This window comes from Gymnodraco acuticeps, unplaced genomic scaffold, assembly GCF_902827175.1.
Source record: "Gymnodraco acuticeps unplaced genomic scaffold, fGymAcu1.1, whole genome shotgun sequence".
NCBI classification, from domain to species: domain Eukaryota; kingdom Metazoa; phylum Chordata; class Actinopteri; order Perciformes; family Bathydraconidae; genus Gymnodraco; species Gymnodraco acuticeps.
In genome coordinates, this window is record NW_022991585.1 from 453998 (window position 1) to 473232 (window position 19235).

General features: G+C 40.5%; 2 protein-coding genes across 2 annotated transcripts; both read left to right on the forward strand.

The window, feature by feature from the left end:
* The first annotated feature begins 144 nt into the window (after positions 1-144).
* On the forward strand, positions 145-9491 carry cdc37 (cell division cycle 37 homolog (S. cerevisiae)). Its single transcript, XM_034197804.1, has 8 exons — positions 145-483; positions 3694-3996; positions 4682-4787; positions 5619-5734; positions 5828-5950; positions 6410-6592; positions 8317-8388; positions 8502-9491. Exons 1-8 carry the CDS (start codon positions 367-369, stop codon positions 8604-8606), a joined length of 1125 nt encoding a protein of 374 aa, XP_034053695.1. The 5' UTR covers positions 145-366; the 3' UTR covers positions 8607-9491.
* Positions 9492-11375: 1884 nt separating this feature from the next.
* On the forward strand, positions 11376-18850 carry LOC117533844 (cAMP-specific 3',5'-cyclic phosphodiesterase 4B-like; the record flags this gene model as incomplete). Its single annotated transcript, XM_034197808.1, is given in 6 exon segments — positions 11376-11548; positions 12599-13388; positions 15652-15786; positions 17024-17151; positions 18539-18718; positions 18811-18850. Coding segments are annotated over 5 exon segments (525 nt in total), but the record flags the coding sequence as incomplete, so codon positions are not given.
* Between the last annotated feature and the right edge of the window lie 385 nt (positions 18851-19235).

A 19235-nucleotide genomic window follows, 5' to 3' on the forward strand; every position in this document is an offset into this window, starting at 1 on the left:
ATATTAAGAATCAAGAAAATAGTGAAACAAAAAACATTTCAAGTAAAACTATTTATCAAATACCCATTTGGTTTTAATTGCCTTCTTATTCTTTTGTAATTAGGTGCCATATTTTTGTAACTCTAAGTAAAAATGTGGAGTATTTCTTCTTCAATAAATAACCCTCCGACGCGCTGACGTCATGACGTGATTGATTGGATAAGAGGGGATCTCTGTAACCGGCTCGCCTCGCTAAGAGGATTTACAAACTCTTGATTTCTGTCCTATTTGCTGCCGCCATGTCGGTGTAAAGTCCCAGCTAAACCTCTACTTCACCGTGAACAGAAAGCGAAAACCTGTGGAGGAAACAGCAGAAAGAGCCGGAAGATGAGCACCGGAGCGGGGATCGATTACAGTGCCTGGGATCACGTGTACGTCTCGGACGATGAAGACGTGACCAGTCCGCACGTGGACACCCAGAGCCTGTTCAGGATGAGACACCGGGTCAGAAACCTGTAGTAACTGTGGTGTTTGGAGTCTGATAGGTTAGTTTCACCAGTAGAAGTGAATTAACTTGGTTAGTTTCACCAGTAGAAGTGATTTATGAGTAGTACACATCCACCAGAGGAGCCCATGAGAGGAGACCAACAGGTGTACAGGAGTCTGTGATGCTTGATAAAGACTTCAGCATCAGTGGTGGAATAATATAACAAAGTAAATGTATTCAAGTACTGTGCTTAAGTACTATGTTTACATACTTCAGTTTCCATTTTATGCTACTTGTAATTTTACTCCACACATTTTGGAGGCTAGTATGGTGCTTTTTACTCTACTACATGGCTTAACAGAAAATGTAAAACAAAAGGGGAAACAAAAGACAGTATTAAATGTGCACCTGACCTCTTCAAAGGTGTATAGTAAGATAAAGCCAACAAACACTAGAAAAGGGACTGAAATTATGAAGAATGTATAGCTGTGATTTTCTAATGACCTCTATGGAAGCCCATTTCCGCCACTGTGATAGACATAACATCATGTAGTTCATAATGGTAGTTCTCATACTGTATAGTCTATGACAGATCATGAGGGTTGTGTCTGCACAGCCAAGGCAACGTCACATATCACACCAACAGAGATGGTCTTTCACCGGGGGTTTCAGGTGGCACGTTGTTCGCCTGTACCTGCACAACCGGCATTTTCACTAACATCGCAGAAAATTGAGAACTTTGAGCTTTAAATATATTGTTTTTTTCTCTCACAGAGGTAAGAAGATAAAATGTTAACTACTCACAATTCCATGTCAGCCTGTGTCCTTGCTAAGATGTGTGTAGAAATGTTCTTGACATTTCCAAAGACCTGTCTGTTGTTTCATTCTGTTGACTTGCAAGATCTTTTGTTTCAATTAGATGCTTGGCATGAAACAAGAATCAGGCTCTTGGTATAACAGAAAACACATTAACGTAAATCAGTCATTCCCGACCTTTAGGGCTTGTGACCCCTTCAGATGTCCTGATGTGAACTGTTGCCAACAGTGTTTTCATTGACATGTTATATCTTTATTCCTAATCTGTTAATTGCCTGAACTACAACCCTACCGATTATGTTGCTCTCCCTCAGGCTCCAAATCGCTTTACATAAACATCAATAATGAGGCGTACAATTACAGGTTGCTTGCATAGGTTGCTTGACATTAAATACATTAATTACAGGAACAAATATGGCTGCTAACTGCATTGGTCAAGCTCAGTTTGTATGGCTCTGGGTCTGTGTGACTAATGAGCTTAGGGCTGTCACATGACTCGCTCAGAGAAAGGTCTAGAGGGATTTGTAGTTTCCAGTCTTTTCCTCCACTTCCTTTGTTTATGAATCTGATATCTGTACAGAATCAGAGCTTGCTGTTAGAAAGTTACAATAGAAACTGGCTGATGTGTTTTTGGCTGGTACTCTTGTATCATTTAACTAAAATCAATGAGGTTAAACAATTAATTCTGACTGATGCAGTTAAAGATTACGTTTTGGTTTAAGGTTGTGTGAGGTCCTAATTCATAAGCACTAGAGACCTTAGTTGTGTTAATAACTATGGCAACAACAGCTCAAAGTGTTACAGCCAGTTACAACTAATACCTGAAATCATACCTGCTGTGATTGCCTGATGGTCCTTTTAATTTCCTACCCCGAGATCAAAGTTTTCAGTTCTAAAGTAATGCGTATAATATATAATAATATAAAAGTTACAGGGGTTGTTTCTGCATCTAGTACTTGTAATACTTAAGGTAGATTTGGCTCATACTTACTTTAGTAGCATTTTCATTTCACTTTTTTTAACAGTATCCTTCAATTCCTTACATTTACTGGTTTGTTATTGTGTGACTTTGGTGATTCTGAATTGACCAAAGTCGCACAATAATACAAAGTTACCAACCCATGCAGCAGTAGACCTGCAACTCCTGTTTTCTACAAGGTGAACTTACTCAGATATTGATTTTATTTAGATCACTTAAACACGTGTTGCTGCTGCCTGTGCCACAGAATGATATTGTTTAGTTTCCATGCCCTTTCTTCTGTATGCTTCTCTAGACTTGGTGAATGTGTTGGGTTCAGAATTCCAGAAAAGACAGACAACTTGTTCTAAGTTTAACTATTTATTGTAAAGAGAGCAAAAGATATATATCACTTGGCCAAGGACTCATCACGTCACAGAATTCACAGAGAGCAAAGCTGTAATCTGTAACCACCACCATATCCGTAAAGAGCCTCGAACCTCGTGCAACAATACCTTTTATTACACAGGGCGTTGCCCGTACATTTATGATTGGTCAAGACTAGATGAAGAGATACCATGGTTTAGACTTTGTTCTCTTTGGTTGGTGCGCAGACTCAGATAAAGTCTCTTGGCAACACGATCCTCCAATCAGCATTCGGCCGGCCTCTGGAAGTCCCTCCCTACTCTGGCACCATCATACGTAATTTGTTTTCGCTAACGTTTCTTCAGATATATTGGAAAACCATAATGCTTCCTAGCTTTTCGTGGGAGCGCGGCTCCCATACAATTCAAGGCCGGTGCGATGTGCTGTTCTGACTACCTCTTTGTATTCGCTCAGTCTCTGCACCTGACCTTTTTACTTTCAATATTGCAAGCTAAACACTTTCTCATGTGACTTTTCCCTTCGTTCCTATCCTCCCCATCAAAACTTGGGGGGAGGGGGGGTGATTGAGTCTATTTAATCCAAAGTCACAGCCACATAAATTAGCACAATACGCTTATAATGTAATAATAAGAATCAGTCTTTCTAATGTTATATAAAAGTAGCCTCAACAAATGCTAACGGTCATCCACTGTATGAAAGCTTGAGTATGGATAAGTACCTCATACAATCACATCTAAGAAAATCTGAACCTTCCAATTACCGTATTTCATTGTCCAACTACAGGCATTATAGGGCAAGTATTTGAAAGCCGTCTTCCACATCAGACACAGATTCATTATTGTTTTTTTAATAAAAGAAAGTCCTCAAAGCAGAATGAAGCTCTTGGTAGTTCTCTGTCATGTCTCATGTGCATTGGTTATATATCCGCTGCTCTAGTTTTCTTCTAATTTCCTTTGTAGCCTCTTCTACCGACCTGATCCCCTTCATCCTCCCCTCGACTCCCACCCCCTGTGTCTTGTGATTCTTTTCCCATGTATTCTCATCTTCTGTGGCCTTCCTAAAACAGGCCCGGCTGGAGAGGGTGGTGGCGTTTCAGCAGAGAGGGGAAGAGCTGGAGAATAACATCTCAGAGTGCAAGAGGTTATTAGAGGCAGGCCAGGGACGACTCAAAGAGCTGGAGGACGGAAAGAAAGAGGGGGAGGAGGATGAGGATGAAGAGAGAGAGGCTGAGCTGAAGAAAGTCCAGGCCGAGGTGAAAAAACTGAAGAAGGATGAGAAGTCGTTTCAGAAAATGATCGAAGAATACCGGCGAGAAGAGAAGAAACAGCCCTGGGATGTTGACAGTATCAGCAAAGACGGTTTCAGCAAGGTGCGGGTTTGCAAGGTTTTCCATAGAGGTGGGAAGTAGTGGAGTACAAATACTTTGTTGCTGTCCTTAAGTACATTTTTCTGGTATCAGTACTTTACTCCACTACTTATTTTTCTGACGACTTTTTACTTTTACTTCTTACATGTTGAACACAAATACCTGTACTTTCTACTTCTTACATGTTGAACACAAATACCTGTACTTTCTACTTCCTTATTTTCCAAACAGCTGGTTCCTTAGTCTGAATGTGTGTTTGGTGGCGTGATCATTATTATTTAGAGTCATTGCGTGCCTATTGATTTGAACACGATCCGTGTATCCATCATTTCCTGGTCTTCTCTAAAGAAGAGGGACCAATGAAAACGTTGTCATGTTGCCGTTGTTCAGCATGGAAACATTCATTAGCTAACAATGACATTATTGTTCTATTAATATAAAGGGAGGTCAGGTACTCTTTAAAACAGCTGCTAGTTATGGGTACTTTTTACTTAAGTACATTTTGAAGCCTTTACTTTCACTTGAGTAAAGAAGTTTAGTCAGTACTTCTACTTTTACCAGAGTATTTTTAAACACGAGTATCTGTACTCCTACTTGAGTAAAGGAAGTGAGTACTTTTGCCATCTCTGATTTTCAGGGCTTAGTGCGTCTGTATGTTCATCTGTTTTTTCTTTACATTGTTCTGTAGAGTGTACTCAACATCAAGCCTGTAACAAAGGAGGAAACGGAGAAGGAAAAGGTGGAGAGGCACAAGACCTTTGTGGAAAAGTATGCAAAGGAAATCAAACACTTTGGTAAGCTTCAGTTTCGATGTGACTGAGGGGGCGTTGTGTTTGCCTTCCTGCCGCCTCACATTGTCCCTTTCTTTCAAATGTGTCCCTTCATGTTGTGGTTTGAACCTCCTTGTGTTCATCTTTAGAGTTTTAAAGTCATGGGCTGTCGCAAAATATTTCACTCATTTTTCTTATTCACTATATAGGTTATTATTTGCTGATTGGGTCAAATATAAAAATACAAAAGTATTTTGGTCCAAGCCACTCATTCCAATTCCCTTTCTCTCTTTATGATTAGTATATATTAGAAGTTAGCTGTTGATTAGTGTTCATATATTGTATGTCGCATTGTAGGACACTTGAGCCACACTATAAACAGTTTATTTGAAACACAATGGTCAACACAGAACCGTTTTTAATGACAAATATACAAGGTAGCTTTGGGTTCAAGTGGTTCATTGCAAGTAGGCCCTTCAAGTGGATGTCAAGGGAGGTGTCCTGTTAACTGTATGGTGGGATGTTTATGACTTTGTAAGTCTGATAGCTACAAATAGACAAGTCTTGTTATTAGTAGTGTACTTCCATAATGTTGGGGGACTCCAAAGAAATTCACAAAGGTCCAAATCAAAGCAGCAGAAGACATATTTTTGTCTTTTAGTCCCTAGTAGTGATCTGGTATTGTAAAACTATTGAAAGAAAACATTATTTTTGAAAAAGTTACATTACAACATCCATTTTTCTTGTTACTCTGTTATCAATTTAAAACATATTTGAATTCCTGTGTTTTAAAAAGTAACATCTGTAGTTCATTTTTAATCAACCCATTTTGCTGGCCCTGTTTGTGTACACCAGGAATGCTGCGGCGCTGGGACGACAGTCAGAAGTATCTGTCAGACGGTCCTCATCTGGTGTGTGAGGAGACGGCTAACTGCCTCGTTGTCATCTGTATTGACTTCCAGATAGATGAGGTGAGTTAAGGGGAAAGGGTGTATGCTTGTTCTTGGATAACATCTTATTAATTCAGCCTGGTGAAGTATTGTAAATCCTCCCTGTACTTGTAGAAACCTGCTCTGATGGAGCAGGTCGCCCACCAGGCCATCGTCATGCAGTTCATCCTGGATTTGGCTCGGACGCTTAAGGTCGACGCGAGAGGCTGCTTCAGAGAATTCTTCTCAAAGATCAAGGTCTGTGTTCAGCAAAACATCTGTGGCCTATTGCTCTGTGTAATCACTTTTCAGATGAAATGTGTTTCTGCTGGGTTGCACCAACAGGGATTCATTGGTAAACCTGATTAAATCATGGTTTGAGTTTTATTCATATTTCAATAACCTTTAAAACTAGCTTATAATTAAGAAAGATTTACATTTAACGTCATTTTGGAGTAATAGCTAAACACAGATTAAATGAAACTGTTAACTTAAAACTCATTTCAATTCAATTTAAAATATGAACAAGTATTCATTTTAAACTTACATTTAAAGTGGGTGTAACGTTTAAAAAAAAAAAAATCTAATTCCTTTAAGGGTAAAGTGGCAGACTTGATGGTTTGAGTTGAATCCTGTCCTGTTTATTTGGCAAAAGAGGAGGAAATCTGGCCAACGAGAGTAACGTTTGGCTAACTTAACGTTTCATGTCCGCATCAGACAGCAGACAAGCCGTACCTGGACGCGTTCGACCAGGAGCTGGGTCTTCTGAAGGACAGGATCCGCCGCTGTGCTCGGGCTCGAGTGGAGAACACTGTGAAGGAGCTGGAGGAAGAAGAGAGGCAGATGAGGCTGGGACCCGGTGGTTTAGACCCTCTGGAGGTCTACCAATCACTGCCAAAGGTAAAGCTTCGACACACACACATGCAAGCAAACACAAAGGTATCACTATTTCAGGGAGAAGTTTGTCATAGTGATCAGCGGAGATTTAAAAGGACATTTCATCGCTTGTCAAACTGAAGAAAGCAATAGCAGAGAGTTAGATGAACAGAAGGCAACACATTCGATGATTATATATGTTCTTTAAATAAGTATTCAGATTAGTTCTAGTTAAAATTATGACTTTACAAGAAGGACATCAAAAGGATTTGCAAACGATTTACTTTTAATCTTTCTTTTAAACCTTCATGAGACTGTAAACGCAGCCACAACATCTTGGGCAGTTAATCTGTCTTGTTAAGTGTTTAAGTAAATCAGATTATATTGTATGGTGCTGTCATTCATGTGTCTTTGTTTCAGACAATCTAATGTTTTTAACATCTCGTTCCACCTAAAAAAAAACAGAATAAATGAATCCTGGTTGGTAAGATACACCAAAGTCTGTTTCTCAAATAAAAGCTTTCCACACTCGCTGTAAACGTGCGTGTCCCCTATGGGTTTACAGCAGTGAAACTTGATATGACCTTACACTGAAACAGAGAAAAGAGTGTCTGTCCCCAGAGTCAGAACTAAACACGGTAAAGCAGCGTTCAGTTATTATGCTCCAAATATCTGGAACAAACTCCCAGAAACCTGCAGGTCCGCTGCAACTCTGACTACTTTTAAATCCAGGCTGAAGACTTTTATTTTTGTCGCTGCTTTTAATTGAACTATTCATATCTTAAACTGCACTGTAACTTTTATCCATGTATTTTTTCTTTTAATGTTTATTTTATTAGCTTTTCTTTTTAATGACTGATTTTAAATGCCATTTTCTTAATGTCTTTCGTTTTTTGTAAAGCACTTTGAATTGCCTTGTGTTGAAAAGTGCTATATAAATAAACTTAACTTGCCTTGTTGCCCCGCTCTTCATCCCTGGAGGCTGTGAGGGAAACATCAGGCCTGTTAGAGCGCCTCCCTTTTCATCCAGTGTACACACCACATCAATGAACACCTTGTTTTGCTGTAAAGGCCGAAACTACGAGCCAAAATAAAAAGTCAATACTGCAGATCAGATCAACACACAGGGCTACGAGTTGTTGTGTACGCACAGTTTTAAGACGTGTCATAAGAGACATCATATACTGTTGTCCAGCAGTGTTTAATAGATGGACGTAGCGGCAGAATGAATATATTAGGATTCATGCCAATCTACCGACTTTCCTGCTTCTTCCATAGAGTTCACTTCCTGTTAAAAGCTCCTGACGTGAGCTATTTGTGAGATTGCATTTCCCGCACAGATTTCAGAACAGTTGTTTGTAGACTTGGCGCTGTCTATTGATATGAACCGGGTTGCCATTTGGATAATCAGAGGAGTCAATACACGGCAGAATGGACTCCACCAGTCAGGCATGAGCGCTCTGTGTGCCAGGTAAACAGCTTATCTACTTTCTCTGAGATTACGTACCGTAATTGTTCAGCTTCTCCTTACTGATTTAAAGATTTTCTTTAAGTGAATTAAGGTCCAATGTCAGTAGAATTTGGGAAAAAGTGAGTATTGGGAGTGAATTTAAAGTTATGGATGCAGGATTTACTTAAAAGTGATATGATATAACATGACAATGAAAGCATTTTCTTACTAAACTCACATCGTTTCAGTGTTGAGATCTGCAGTGGTCAGTTCAGTACGTTTCTGTTTTGTATCCTAGGAAGTACAGAAGGGCTTTGATGAGAAGAACATCCTGTTGCTGCAGGAAGCTATGAGCAAACTGGGCGTGGAGGTGAGTGTGTTGGACGTAAATGTTAAAATAAAAACTAACATAGAGAAGGCCGAAATTGTCTTTGATTGGGACAAAATACATGTGATTTATTCATTCTGTTTTTCTCTCTACAGGAAGGAAAGTACCACCTTAGGAGATGTATCGACTCTGGACTGTGGGTCCCTCAATCAGGGGATAGTGACGAAGAAGAAGATGGAGAGGAAGAAGATGATTCATAAAAGAAGAAAAAACATACCTTGTTTGTGTACATTGGATGTTGACAAGTCCAACCATCGTCTGTTTAAAACAACAATAGAACTCCACAGCGTTTTCAAGAGCTCACACAAAAGCCTTTACTTGCCAAGTTAACAAAATAAGCTTCTACGTAAGGCAAGCTTTAATCAGATTTTACACTGCAGAAACTTGACTCTGAATAAATGTCATTAGAATCAGCTTATTTTACATTTGATTTAATTTGATATAGCACTCCAAAACGTAGTTACCAAACACTTTAATAAAAGGGCAGATAACACAATGTATAACTCTTTAAAAGTTATTAAGCAAAGGGCATACACATGAGTGAAACTACCAATAGCAAAATACTTTAAAAAGTCATCCAAAAAAACACTTTTGCTTTTAAATGAAACCTAGCATGTCATAGCAGGCTCATATTTCTATCTGCCTGTATCTGTAGTCAAACTGAGGTCAACAGCACCATCTCATGTCTGCTTATGGACAGACATCCCATAAACTACATCACAATCGTGTCAGTCAAACACACATTCCTCTAGTTTCCTCCCTTGATTCAGCTTTTAGTGTAGCAACGTTTGGGATGCAATGTTTAAAAAGCTTCAGCTAGAAAGTGGTTATTATTTCTGCATGAAAAAAAAGAGAAATTATGTATTTAATATCATTGTAGTTGCAGATTAATCTTCTGTCAATCGTCTAATAAACTAGTATAAGAATTGTCTCAAATCTCCTAGTAAAATTGTTTGAATGTATTTTAAAGTCGTTGCTTTCTGATGTGAGATTGTTGTAATCGTTTGTATTTGTGACATTTTTATTTTGTATTTCTGCAGTTGTGAGACTGTTTGATTTGTGTTGGGGAGGCTGTGGCTCAGTGGATCGTGTGCTGGACTTCGAATCAGAGGGTAGCAAGTTCGAGTCTGCAGTCAGCATGTCGTTGTGTCCCTGGGCGAGACACTTCACCCCAAATTGCTCCTGTGGGGATTATCCACAGTACTGAATGTATGTAACTCGCTTTGGATAAAAGCATCTAACAAATGACATGTAATGCGTAGTACTTGTATTCTTCACAAACTGTGTTTATTTATTAAATGTTCCACTAGTTCCTCTGAGTTTCCATTCATTTCCTGCCGTTCCTCTCTCTCTCTCTCTCTCTCTCTCTCTCTCTTTCTCACACTTGCATAATTCATTCCTCTCTCTCTCTCTCTCTCTCTCTCTCTCTCTCTCTCTCTCTCTCTCTCTCTCCTCCTCCATAATTAATTGCTGGGTTTGATTTAGTGGTCTGTGCTCGTTTTCTTTCAGGCAAAGCTTCTTTGTGCTGTCATTTTGTAAATAGAAAACAATCAGTGCAGGCATGGGGCATACATCAAATCTAGAAGATGCCTATACAGTAAAGCTTTCTGGAGAGAAACCGAATAGAATCACAGCTTTATGCAAACAAATGACCAGGTGTATGTTTACGTAAGTGAATATGGTTGTCAACATCAGGCCCTGACTTGATTTATGAAAAGTCAGCTCAGGTTTAGTTCCTCAATGTTAACTCGGAGACTGTTATACGGCCATTTTGGGAACCATCACAGTATACTGTATGTCGTCTGTCAATCGACTAAAAAGTAATCTGCAACATTTGTTGTTTGTTGTCTGTTTTTTTAGACCTTTTCAAGCAACAATCTCACACCTTCTCTTGTTTTTAACTTATCAAATATGACAAGTCTCTGCTTTTGCTTGTCTTGCATTATAGTAAACTGAATAGCTTTGGGTTTTGGACTCAGTTATAACTTAAAACAAATAGTTCAGAAATGTCCTCCTGCCACTGGGTCACAGTATTTTCTTACACATAATTAGCATATGTTTCAAGTAACTCCTTTTTTGGTACATAATCAGCTGATTGGTTGATAATACAAATGATGACTAGCTAATCCTTGCTATCTTATTTATATCAATGGAGCAGATTCATGAATAGCAGCTTGTTGCTCTTTGCTTTCCATCGTCTACACATTGATCAAAAAATATTGAGAATGAAACAAAACAGAAAAGCATGATTCCTCCTTTAGGATTCATGATGACATTTGATGAACCGTCACAGTGTATGTCTTCTCTCAATGGACTCAGAGGTTATCTGCAGCTATTTTGAGCTGATGTATTATGTCAAGATCGTTCTTACTAAATTTTCAGGCAACAATCTCAAATATTCTATTGTTTTAATTGATCAAGATTATTTGCTTGTCTTACATGAATACATTAATTTCAACCTTACTATCTTATTTATATCAATGGAGCAGATTCATAAAGAGCAGCTTGTTCCTTTTTGCTTTCCATCCTCAGTACACATTTATTGCAAAATATTCAAGATGAAAACAAACGTATAAGGGATACAGGAACTGCATGTCATTGAGTGGCTGTAAAAGGACATGCTAGGGAAGAAGCAGCGTGAGTAACAGGCTGCATGAATCCTTTACTGTGATTTTCTGTCTATCAATATGAGCAGCGTGTGCCAATGAAATCCTGCTGAGTGCATGGGTGTGTATAATGGAGAGGACTGACGCCTGACTATTGAAGCAGGAGAATCGGCGTGTGGCTGCTATTGAGGGGGAAATGCCACACACAAAAAGGCAGGGGTACCGATGGAGAGAGGAGGAGGCGGCTGTGTGGGATTAATGGACACACTGTGCAGGGGGAGAGAGGGGAGGGGAGGGGGGGGAAATGGGCTTCTCCACGGCTGGGGGGAGACCACTGTGGCAGGGGAGAGGGAGAGGCAGGGAGGGAGGGAGGCTGGTGAAGCCGCGGATATTCATGAAGACGCCGAGTGTTTTCTCTCTCTCTCGCCGTGGTGACACACTGCTCGTCTGCAGAGGGGAGACAGAAGGGGAAGGAGACGGGAGAGAAAGCGAGACGAGGCCCAGCCCATCTTGCCATTGATCTTCAGGCGATCAAGGTGAGTGTGTTTTTATATTCTAACATGCTGCGGCCTGTGTGTGTGTGTGGTGTGTGTGTGTGTGTGTGTGTGTGTGTGTGTGTGTGTGTGTGTGTGTGTGTGTGTGTGTGTGTGTGTGTGTGTGTGTGTGTGTGTGTGTGTGTGTGTGTGTGTGTGTGTGTGTGTGTGTGTGTGTGTGTGTGTGTGTGTGTGTGTGTGTGTGTGTGTACATGTGTGTCTGACACATATCTTGCAGTGTGTGTGCAGACAGGCGTGATGGCAGGGCTGTCCTCATGAATGCATGACTTCAGTGTGTGTGTGTTTTTTAATATTTTTCTTTGGGGGGTGTTTTGTAACAGAAGAGCAGTGCTGGTAGTTGAGCTGCATATTGATGCATTGCTGCTTCTTGGTTTTATAAGCATCTGTAGTGGCAGCCATGGTGTGTGAGTCAGTGTGTGTGCTCACATTTCTCATTGTCTGTGCGTATATATGTCACTGTGTCACCATGCATTTGTTGATTCCTCATCACAGACTGTTTCTTTTTCCCGGCTCCACGCTGTGAATGTGTGCAGACTCTGGGGTGAGAAAGCTCTCGTTGAGTGGGTGTGTTCTTCATGACCCCTGGTAAAAGTCGTCTCCACCACTTACTGTCTGTGTTGCAGCTCAATCAGAAACACTCTCATATGCTGCATCTGTCCTATGCATTGGAATTAGGTCATCTCGAACTGCTCAAAGTAATTATATAACATCACAGAGCTTTACTGTGGCAGTGTCTGCTCAGAATTAGCCACTGGAGGTACAGCTCCTGCAGTGCAACAATAGCCAACATATGTTGTTAAAGGGCAGCCCCCTTCGTTAGTCGACCAATCGTTTAATTCGATATTATTGAAGTATTTCATTAATGTTTTTCATGCCTTGTATTGTGGGAAACAATTGTTCCCATAAGGATGTTCTCACATTTGATGATGCATCAGATGAATGTATTAGATGAAAGCAGGACAGAGAGTTCTCAGAGGAGACAGATGACTCAAACAGAGACGTCTCTTTCTCATCTTTTCTGTTTTCCCACAGGGGAATCTACACCGAAGAGGACACACTGACACAGATTCCAGGATGGATCCGGGCATATCGAACCTGGAATTCTGACATCTGGACTTCGTATTTACCACTTCTTCCCATGCAGAATTCGGATGCCGACTGACCAATCAGACGGCGGGAAGCTGATCTGAGACTCGCTGCAAATCCTCCCACAGGCTGGATCTGGATTATTGAGTGTTGCATTCATGTGGGATCAGGTTTACCACTGGGGAATGTCATCGGAACAATACTGCAAGTTGGATAAACATTTTAGGAAAAGGTTTTCCTTAATGGTGGCATCATGAACTCTGACCGGGAAATCCCATCGGCTCGTCTGGCCAGAGCAAGACGACATGCAGGCGGACTTATTTTTTCACAGAAACTCGTAGCTTGCACAAAAATGGAGTGAGGATATTCGTTTATTTTGTATTTTTCTTCCTCTTTTGGCTTGTTTGGAAAATAAAAACACAGACACACAAAGGTCGCCCACCTCAGACTGACCCTGGAGCCTCTGAGGGGCCTTAAATGCACCTTTAGCTTTTAACGACGCCAGGTTTCAGCCCCCTGAGGACGGAGGACGGTTGGCTGGCTGAATCAGCTCCGATGGGGGCCGGTTGTGACCCGGTCTGACCCCGGTTTGACCTTGCAGTGACCTTTGACCTCTCCGGTCCTGGCTCTCCACCTGCTCTGCTGCCTGGGTTCAGGAACGCTCCGTCCTGGGGCCCAGAACGAGCCAATCAGGATGAAGAAGAGCCGCAGCGTGCTGTCTGTGACTGGAGAAGAGGTGAGAACATAAACAACCAGGGATTAACTCAATATTACATTTTCATGTGACCATAACATTGAGTATCTGACAATACTAATGCTCTGCACTTGTTTCCTTCTCTTGAACAACTAAGCAGTTGATAAATGGTATGGATGCCCTAAACAAATATTCTTCTCTGCACTTTTAAAGGGGTTCTATTCTGCTCATTCTCAGGTTCATATCAGTATTTTGTGCCTCTACTGTGACATGTCTCCATGCCTTAATGTTCAAAAAGCTCTTTGTTTTACTCATACTGCCTTTGCTGCAGCACCTCTTTTCACCCTCTGTCTGAAACCAGAGCCCAGTCTGCTCTGATTGGTTAGCTGGCCGGCTCTGTTGTGATTGGTCCATCGCTTAGAGATTTCCCGCCCCTTAGCCTATCACATACAATGTGTTTGATCGCTAGCCTATAGAAGCACAAACGTTACCTAGTGATGTCACTATGTCGCAGAAGTAAACAAAGTCCAATGGAGGAGTTTCAGGGAGTGTGTGGGTGAGAAATTCCCTCTGAAATTGTCTGCAAAGGCTAAAATCCTTTGCATTTACGTGCACAAAAAACACACACTACAGGAAAGGGAAAAACCAGCACCATATTAAATGATACTATTTTTTTATCTCTGAAACACAATCCAGTGATTTTGGCAAATATCGGAAACTATTTGATTGACACATCCCTCATATACTTGAGGAAATAACAAACTTTATCACCTGTTTCCATGGGAGTCTGTTCAAAGCAGAGCAGACTGTGTGTGTGTGTGTTTTTGAATACTCACCATGACACACAAACCTCGTGACTTTCACACATCCAAGCCTCCCTTTGTTCTTGTTGTCAAGGTCTGTGTCCGCTCTCAGGAGTCCGAGTGGACGGTTTGTCCTCTTCACTCGCTCACACCGTGTGAAGCACTCACTCTCTCATAGGCCGGTATGGAAATGAGTGCCGGCTAAATGAGGGCTCTATGTAAATGCACAATGTTCTGTTAAAGGTAACGTCTGGCTGAAGGACATAATAGGATGCATTATTCCCTCCCTCTTTTATTGATTACGCTGAGGAGCAGGTGTCCATACATTTCCGTTTGTGTGTGTGTACTGTGTCTGTGTGTGTGTGTGTGTGTGTGTGTGTGTGAGCATCTTTCCACATCTGGGTCTGGACGACATCAAACGCAGCATGGAAGCAACACGGCACTGTTGCCTAGCAACTGCTACCATTCCCCCTTGTGTTTTGTTGCTACGGTACTGCAGTGCAGATCAGCCTCGAAGAGCTCCGTCTGTGGAGGCCTCATCCCAGACACACACACACACACACACACACACACACACACACACACCACACACACACACACACACACACACACACACACACACACACACACATACACACACACACACACACACACACACACACACACACATAAATGATTTATAGTTTGTGTTTTTTTCTTCTATTTTCTCCTCTGAAATATAAATCCCTTATTTACCCTGGAAGAGATCTCACTGAAATTAAAATCTCATTTTCAAGTGTATACAAATACAACTGTCACACACTACAAATAGGGTTGTGGCGATATACCGGTGAAGACTGACAGTAACTTTGATATTTGTACGATACGATACGCACAATAATAGTTGAGTCAAAGATACATTTTAGACAGCATTATTATTGTTATTAAAACAATGTTGAGATATCGGGATAATATCATTAGCATGAATTACCTGATAATCTTGTTGTCTATTTTGTTTCCAGTTACTCGAACACGAAAAACAGCTGTAATGCAGTAAAAAGGCACAATATGTTTAACCTTCCAGTAAAAAATCTAAGAACAATCAAAGAACCAAGACTGCTGTTTTTCTCAATCTTTTCAAATGGACTTAAATTAGAAATCAGCTCTGCTAATTTAAGGTCCTTCTGTATGAAAATACTGAAAAAAATGTTTGCAAACTTTTTTCTTGGCCCTAGGGGAAACATCTGTACAATATTATGAGAGCATTGGCCATATTGATAAGAAGCAGCACTAAGAGAGATGTTCATATGAGGGCCAACCAACGCGAAACATATAGACATGACCATTTAACAGCAGTGTAAAGACGACAGTGGTGTGCAACATTTTCACAGCCAGTAAAAAATCATAAAGCAAAATAATAAATCAACAATATGACAACTGCATGGACACAATTATTATATGTTCTTTGCTGACTCTACACAGACACATTGTTCATATCACCCTCTCTCCCCCCTCTCTCTCAGGGTAAGGACACAGATATAATTGGTGCTGAGGAGAAGGCGGAGTCATCTCGCTACAGCCGATCTTATACGTCCGGGGCCACTCTGGGGGCGGAGCTACGCAGAGGGAGGAGCAGAAGACTTTCCTCCAGTCTCCAGGTATTGAAAGCATGCACGCAATGTAAACATACTGCTCATGAACATGAATGTGGCTGCCTGGAATGACAGGAAAAATACAAAAATATCCCCAATAATCCATTGCATACAATTAGACACAATTGTACAGGTTTATTTGAGTTGTATTAATGGTAGTGGATGATTTGTAGTTACGAAGCTAAACCACATTTACACATTTGCAATTGATTCAATTACACCAGTAAATCTGTTTGTTTTGTCTGTACCAGTTTTCCTAGTGTGAATTGTACACATATATACAAGCAACTGGTGGCGCATGTCAATTTACATACCTAATTACTACTTTGCTAGAAGGATACAACACAACCCCAAATACAGGTTCCACTGTCTCTGCTGGATGTCCAACTGTGAGCTAATACGTTTGCATCAACTAAAAAAGTGATATTTGGTCAGTGAAGGGTTAACAGCTTGTTTCTGCTGACACCTACAGTACATGGCCCAACAAAATGCACTTCAATGAATGAAACCCCCAAGGTTTCCTGGAAAAATACCTACAGATACAAATCAAATATTCCATGCATACATCATACATTTAAAACAAACTTGTAAAGGTTGATTTATGAGTTGTATTGAAAGCTTTTGAATGTGTTATAGTCACAAAGCTCATTGATAAACAAACTTACATCAAATTGATGATCTTCTCTGAACCATTTTTCACAGTTTTTTTTTTAAATTATTTTTTAATTCAGCTTTTCACAATCATAGACAATACAATATTCTCTGTAAGCCTTCTGTAGTTTACAATTAAGTCACAAATCAAACATACATATGTGTGGATAATACGGAGGCAAGCCTCCCTGACCTTCAAACGCGCTATAACATACAGTACGAACATAAACACCAGCAACAGGGTTATGGAGGTGTATCTGCAACCTATTCAAACAAGGGGGGCATAGACATTTAAAAAAAAAAATATATATATCAAATTCCCTTCTAGACAAATGATGGTCGTATTAGTTTAACATATTATCCATTTTTCCCATCTCGACAGTCTCAAAGCAAGGGTTATCTTAAAAATACATCTTAAAAATATCATAAACAATGTCAATCCACTCGGTTAGGTTAGTTTTCCCCAATGTTAAGTGGAATAGAGTGTAAATAATGTGCTGTACCCACTGGAAAAGCAACTGGTGGGCAGGTATAACTATATCCAATATATCTGAATACTTCATTTCTACAAACCCTTCCTTTCACTCTTCAGGTACCGTGCTGGCTCCGCCCCCGAGACCGCACCCGCTCCCCCGAGGTCCTGAGCAACGTGTCCCGTCCGACAACTCTGCCCCTCCGCATCCCGCCTCGCATCTCCATCACACAGGCAGACGCTGACGGGTACACACATACACACACACGCACGCGCACACACACGCACGCGCACTCACACGCACACGCACACACACACACACACACTATGGATAGGATAGGAGATACGTTTGCACACTCATTATATACAATACACCTTCTTTTTTTTTTACACCATAGTCCCTAAATATTTGTAGTAAGGCAGGAAATGGGATTCAAATCGAGAAACATGTTTCATTGCGGAGGACCCCCAGTTTTGTGTCCCCCCCACTTCTCAAACTAAAGTTACGCACACGCACAACCACACACACGCACACACAAACCAACACACACACCACACACACACACACACACACACACACACAAAACCTCCTATGACTTCAAAGTCAATCAAAGTTAATTTATATAGCCCAAAATCAAACATTTTACATTTGTCTCAGGCGGTTTTACAGATTATACAGAGTACGACACCCTCTGTCCTTTGACCCCCCCACATCGGACGAATTAAAACACTTCCACCCTACAGGAAGCTTTTGATAAATGATCCTTTGTATCCAGAGGTGGGAAGTAGTGGAGGTCAAAATAAATACTTTGTTACTGTACTTAAGTAAATTTTTCTGGTATCAGTACTTATACTCTACTACTGTATTTTTCTGACTACTTTTTACTTTCTACTTCTTACATGTGAACCCAAATACCTGTACTTTTCTACTTCTTACATGTTGAACTCAAATACCTGTACGTTTCTACTTCTCACATGTTGAAACTCAAATACCTGTAACTTTCTACTTCTTACATGTTTGAAGCTCAAAACTACCTGTAACTTTCTACTTCTCACATGTTGAACTCAAATACCTGTACTTTCTACTTCTTACATGTTGAACCCAAATACCTGTACTTTTACTTCTTACATGTTGAACTCAAATACCTGTACTTTCTACTTCTTACATTTTCCAAACAGGCTGGTTCCTTTAGTCTGAATGTGTGTTTGGTGCGTGATCATTATTCTTTAGAGTCATTGCGTGCCTATTGATTTGAACACGATCCGTGTATCCATCATTTCCTGGTCTTCTCTAAAGAAGAGGGACCAATGAAAACGTTGTCATGTTGCCGTTGTTCAACATGGAAACATTCATTAGCTAACAATGACATTATTGTTCTATTAATATAAAGGGAGTTCAGGTACTCTTTAAAACAGCTGCTAGTTATGGGTACTTTTTACTTAAGTACATTTTGAAGCCCATACTGCTTTACTTTTACTTGAGTGAATAAAATCAGTCAATACTTCTACTTTTACCAGAGTTTTTTTAAACACGAGTATCTGCACTTCTACTTGGGTAAAGGATGTGTGTACTTTTGCCATCTCTCCTTGCATCCTAACTAATCATCAAATGCCCCTCCTCTCCTCGTGCTGCAGCTATGAAGCAGAAAATGGCGTGTCTCCGACTCTCACCCCGCTGGGCTCTCAGAGTCCCGGCATCACGCTGCACAGCCCCTTCCCCCCCGGCCAGAGGCGAGAGTCCTTCCTCTACCGCTCCGACTCCGACTACGACATGTCGCCCAAGACGGCCTCTCGTAACTCCCTCACCGGTGAAGGGTGAGGCTCCTCCAGAGACAATATGAATGAGTGAGACATGAGTGTGTGTACTCACAGTTAAAAATATTATAATGATTGTTCTCTCTCTTCAGGCACTCCGGAGAGGACTTCATCGTCACACCTTTTGCACAAGTGAGTCTCATTCATATTTATAAATAGTTGTGTAAAATGTTTGAAACCCCAAAAAGTTTCTCATCTGTTTACATTGTGATATAATGCTGATATATTTTGGTATATTTTTATTCTTTTATTATAGATTTTTAAATAGCTTTAACAATATTTATGTATTGCTTTTAATTCCCTTATGTGTGTTTATGAATGCACATTATACCCCAAAGCCAACTCCTGGTATTTGTACACCGTCTTGGCAACAAAACCTGAATATTTTTCTGATCTGATACACAATAATGACTTGTAGGAAAATAGATAAATATGAATGTTTAGGAATTGAAAACCAGTGTGTGCATTTAATTGGAAGTGAATACACTTCATGTAAAGTCCTCTTTGATTATCTGTT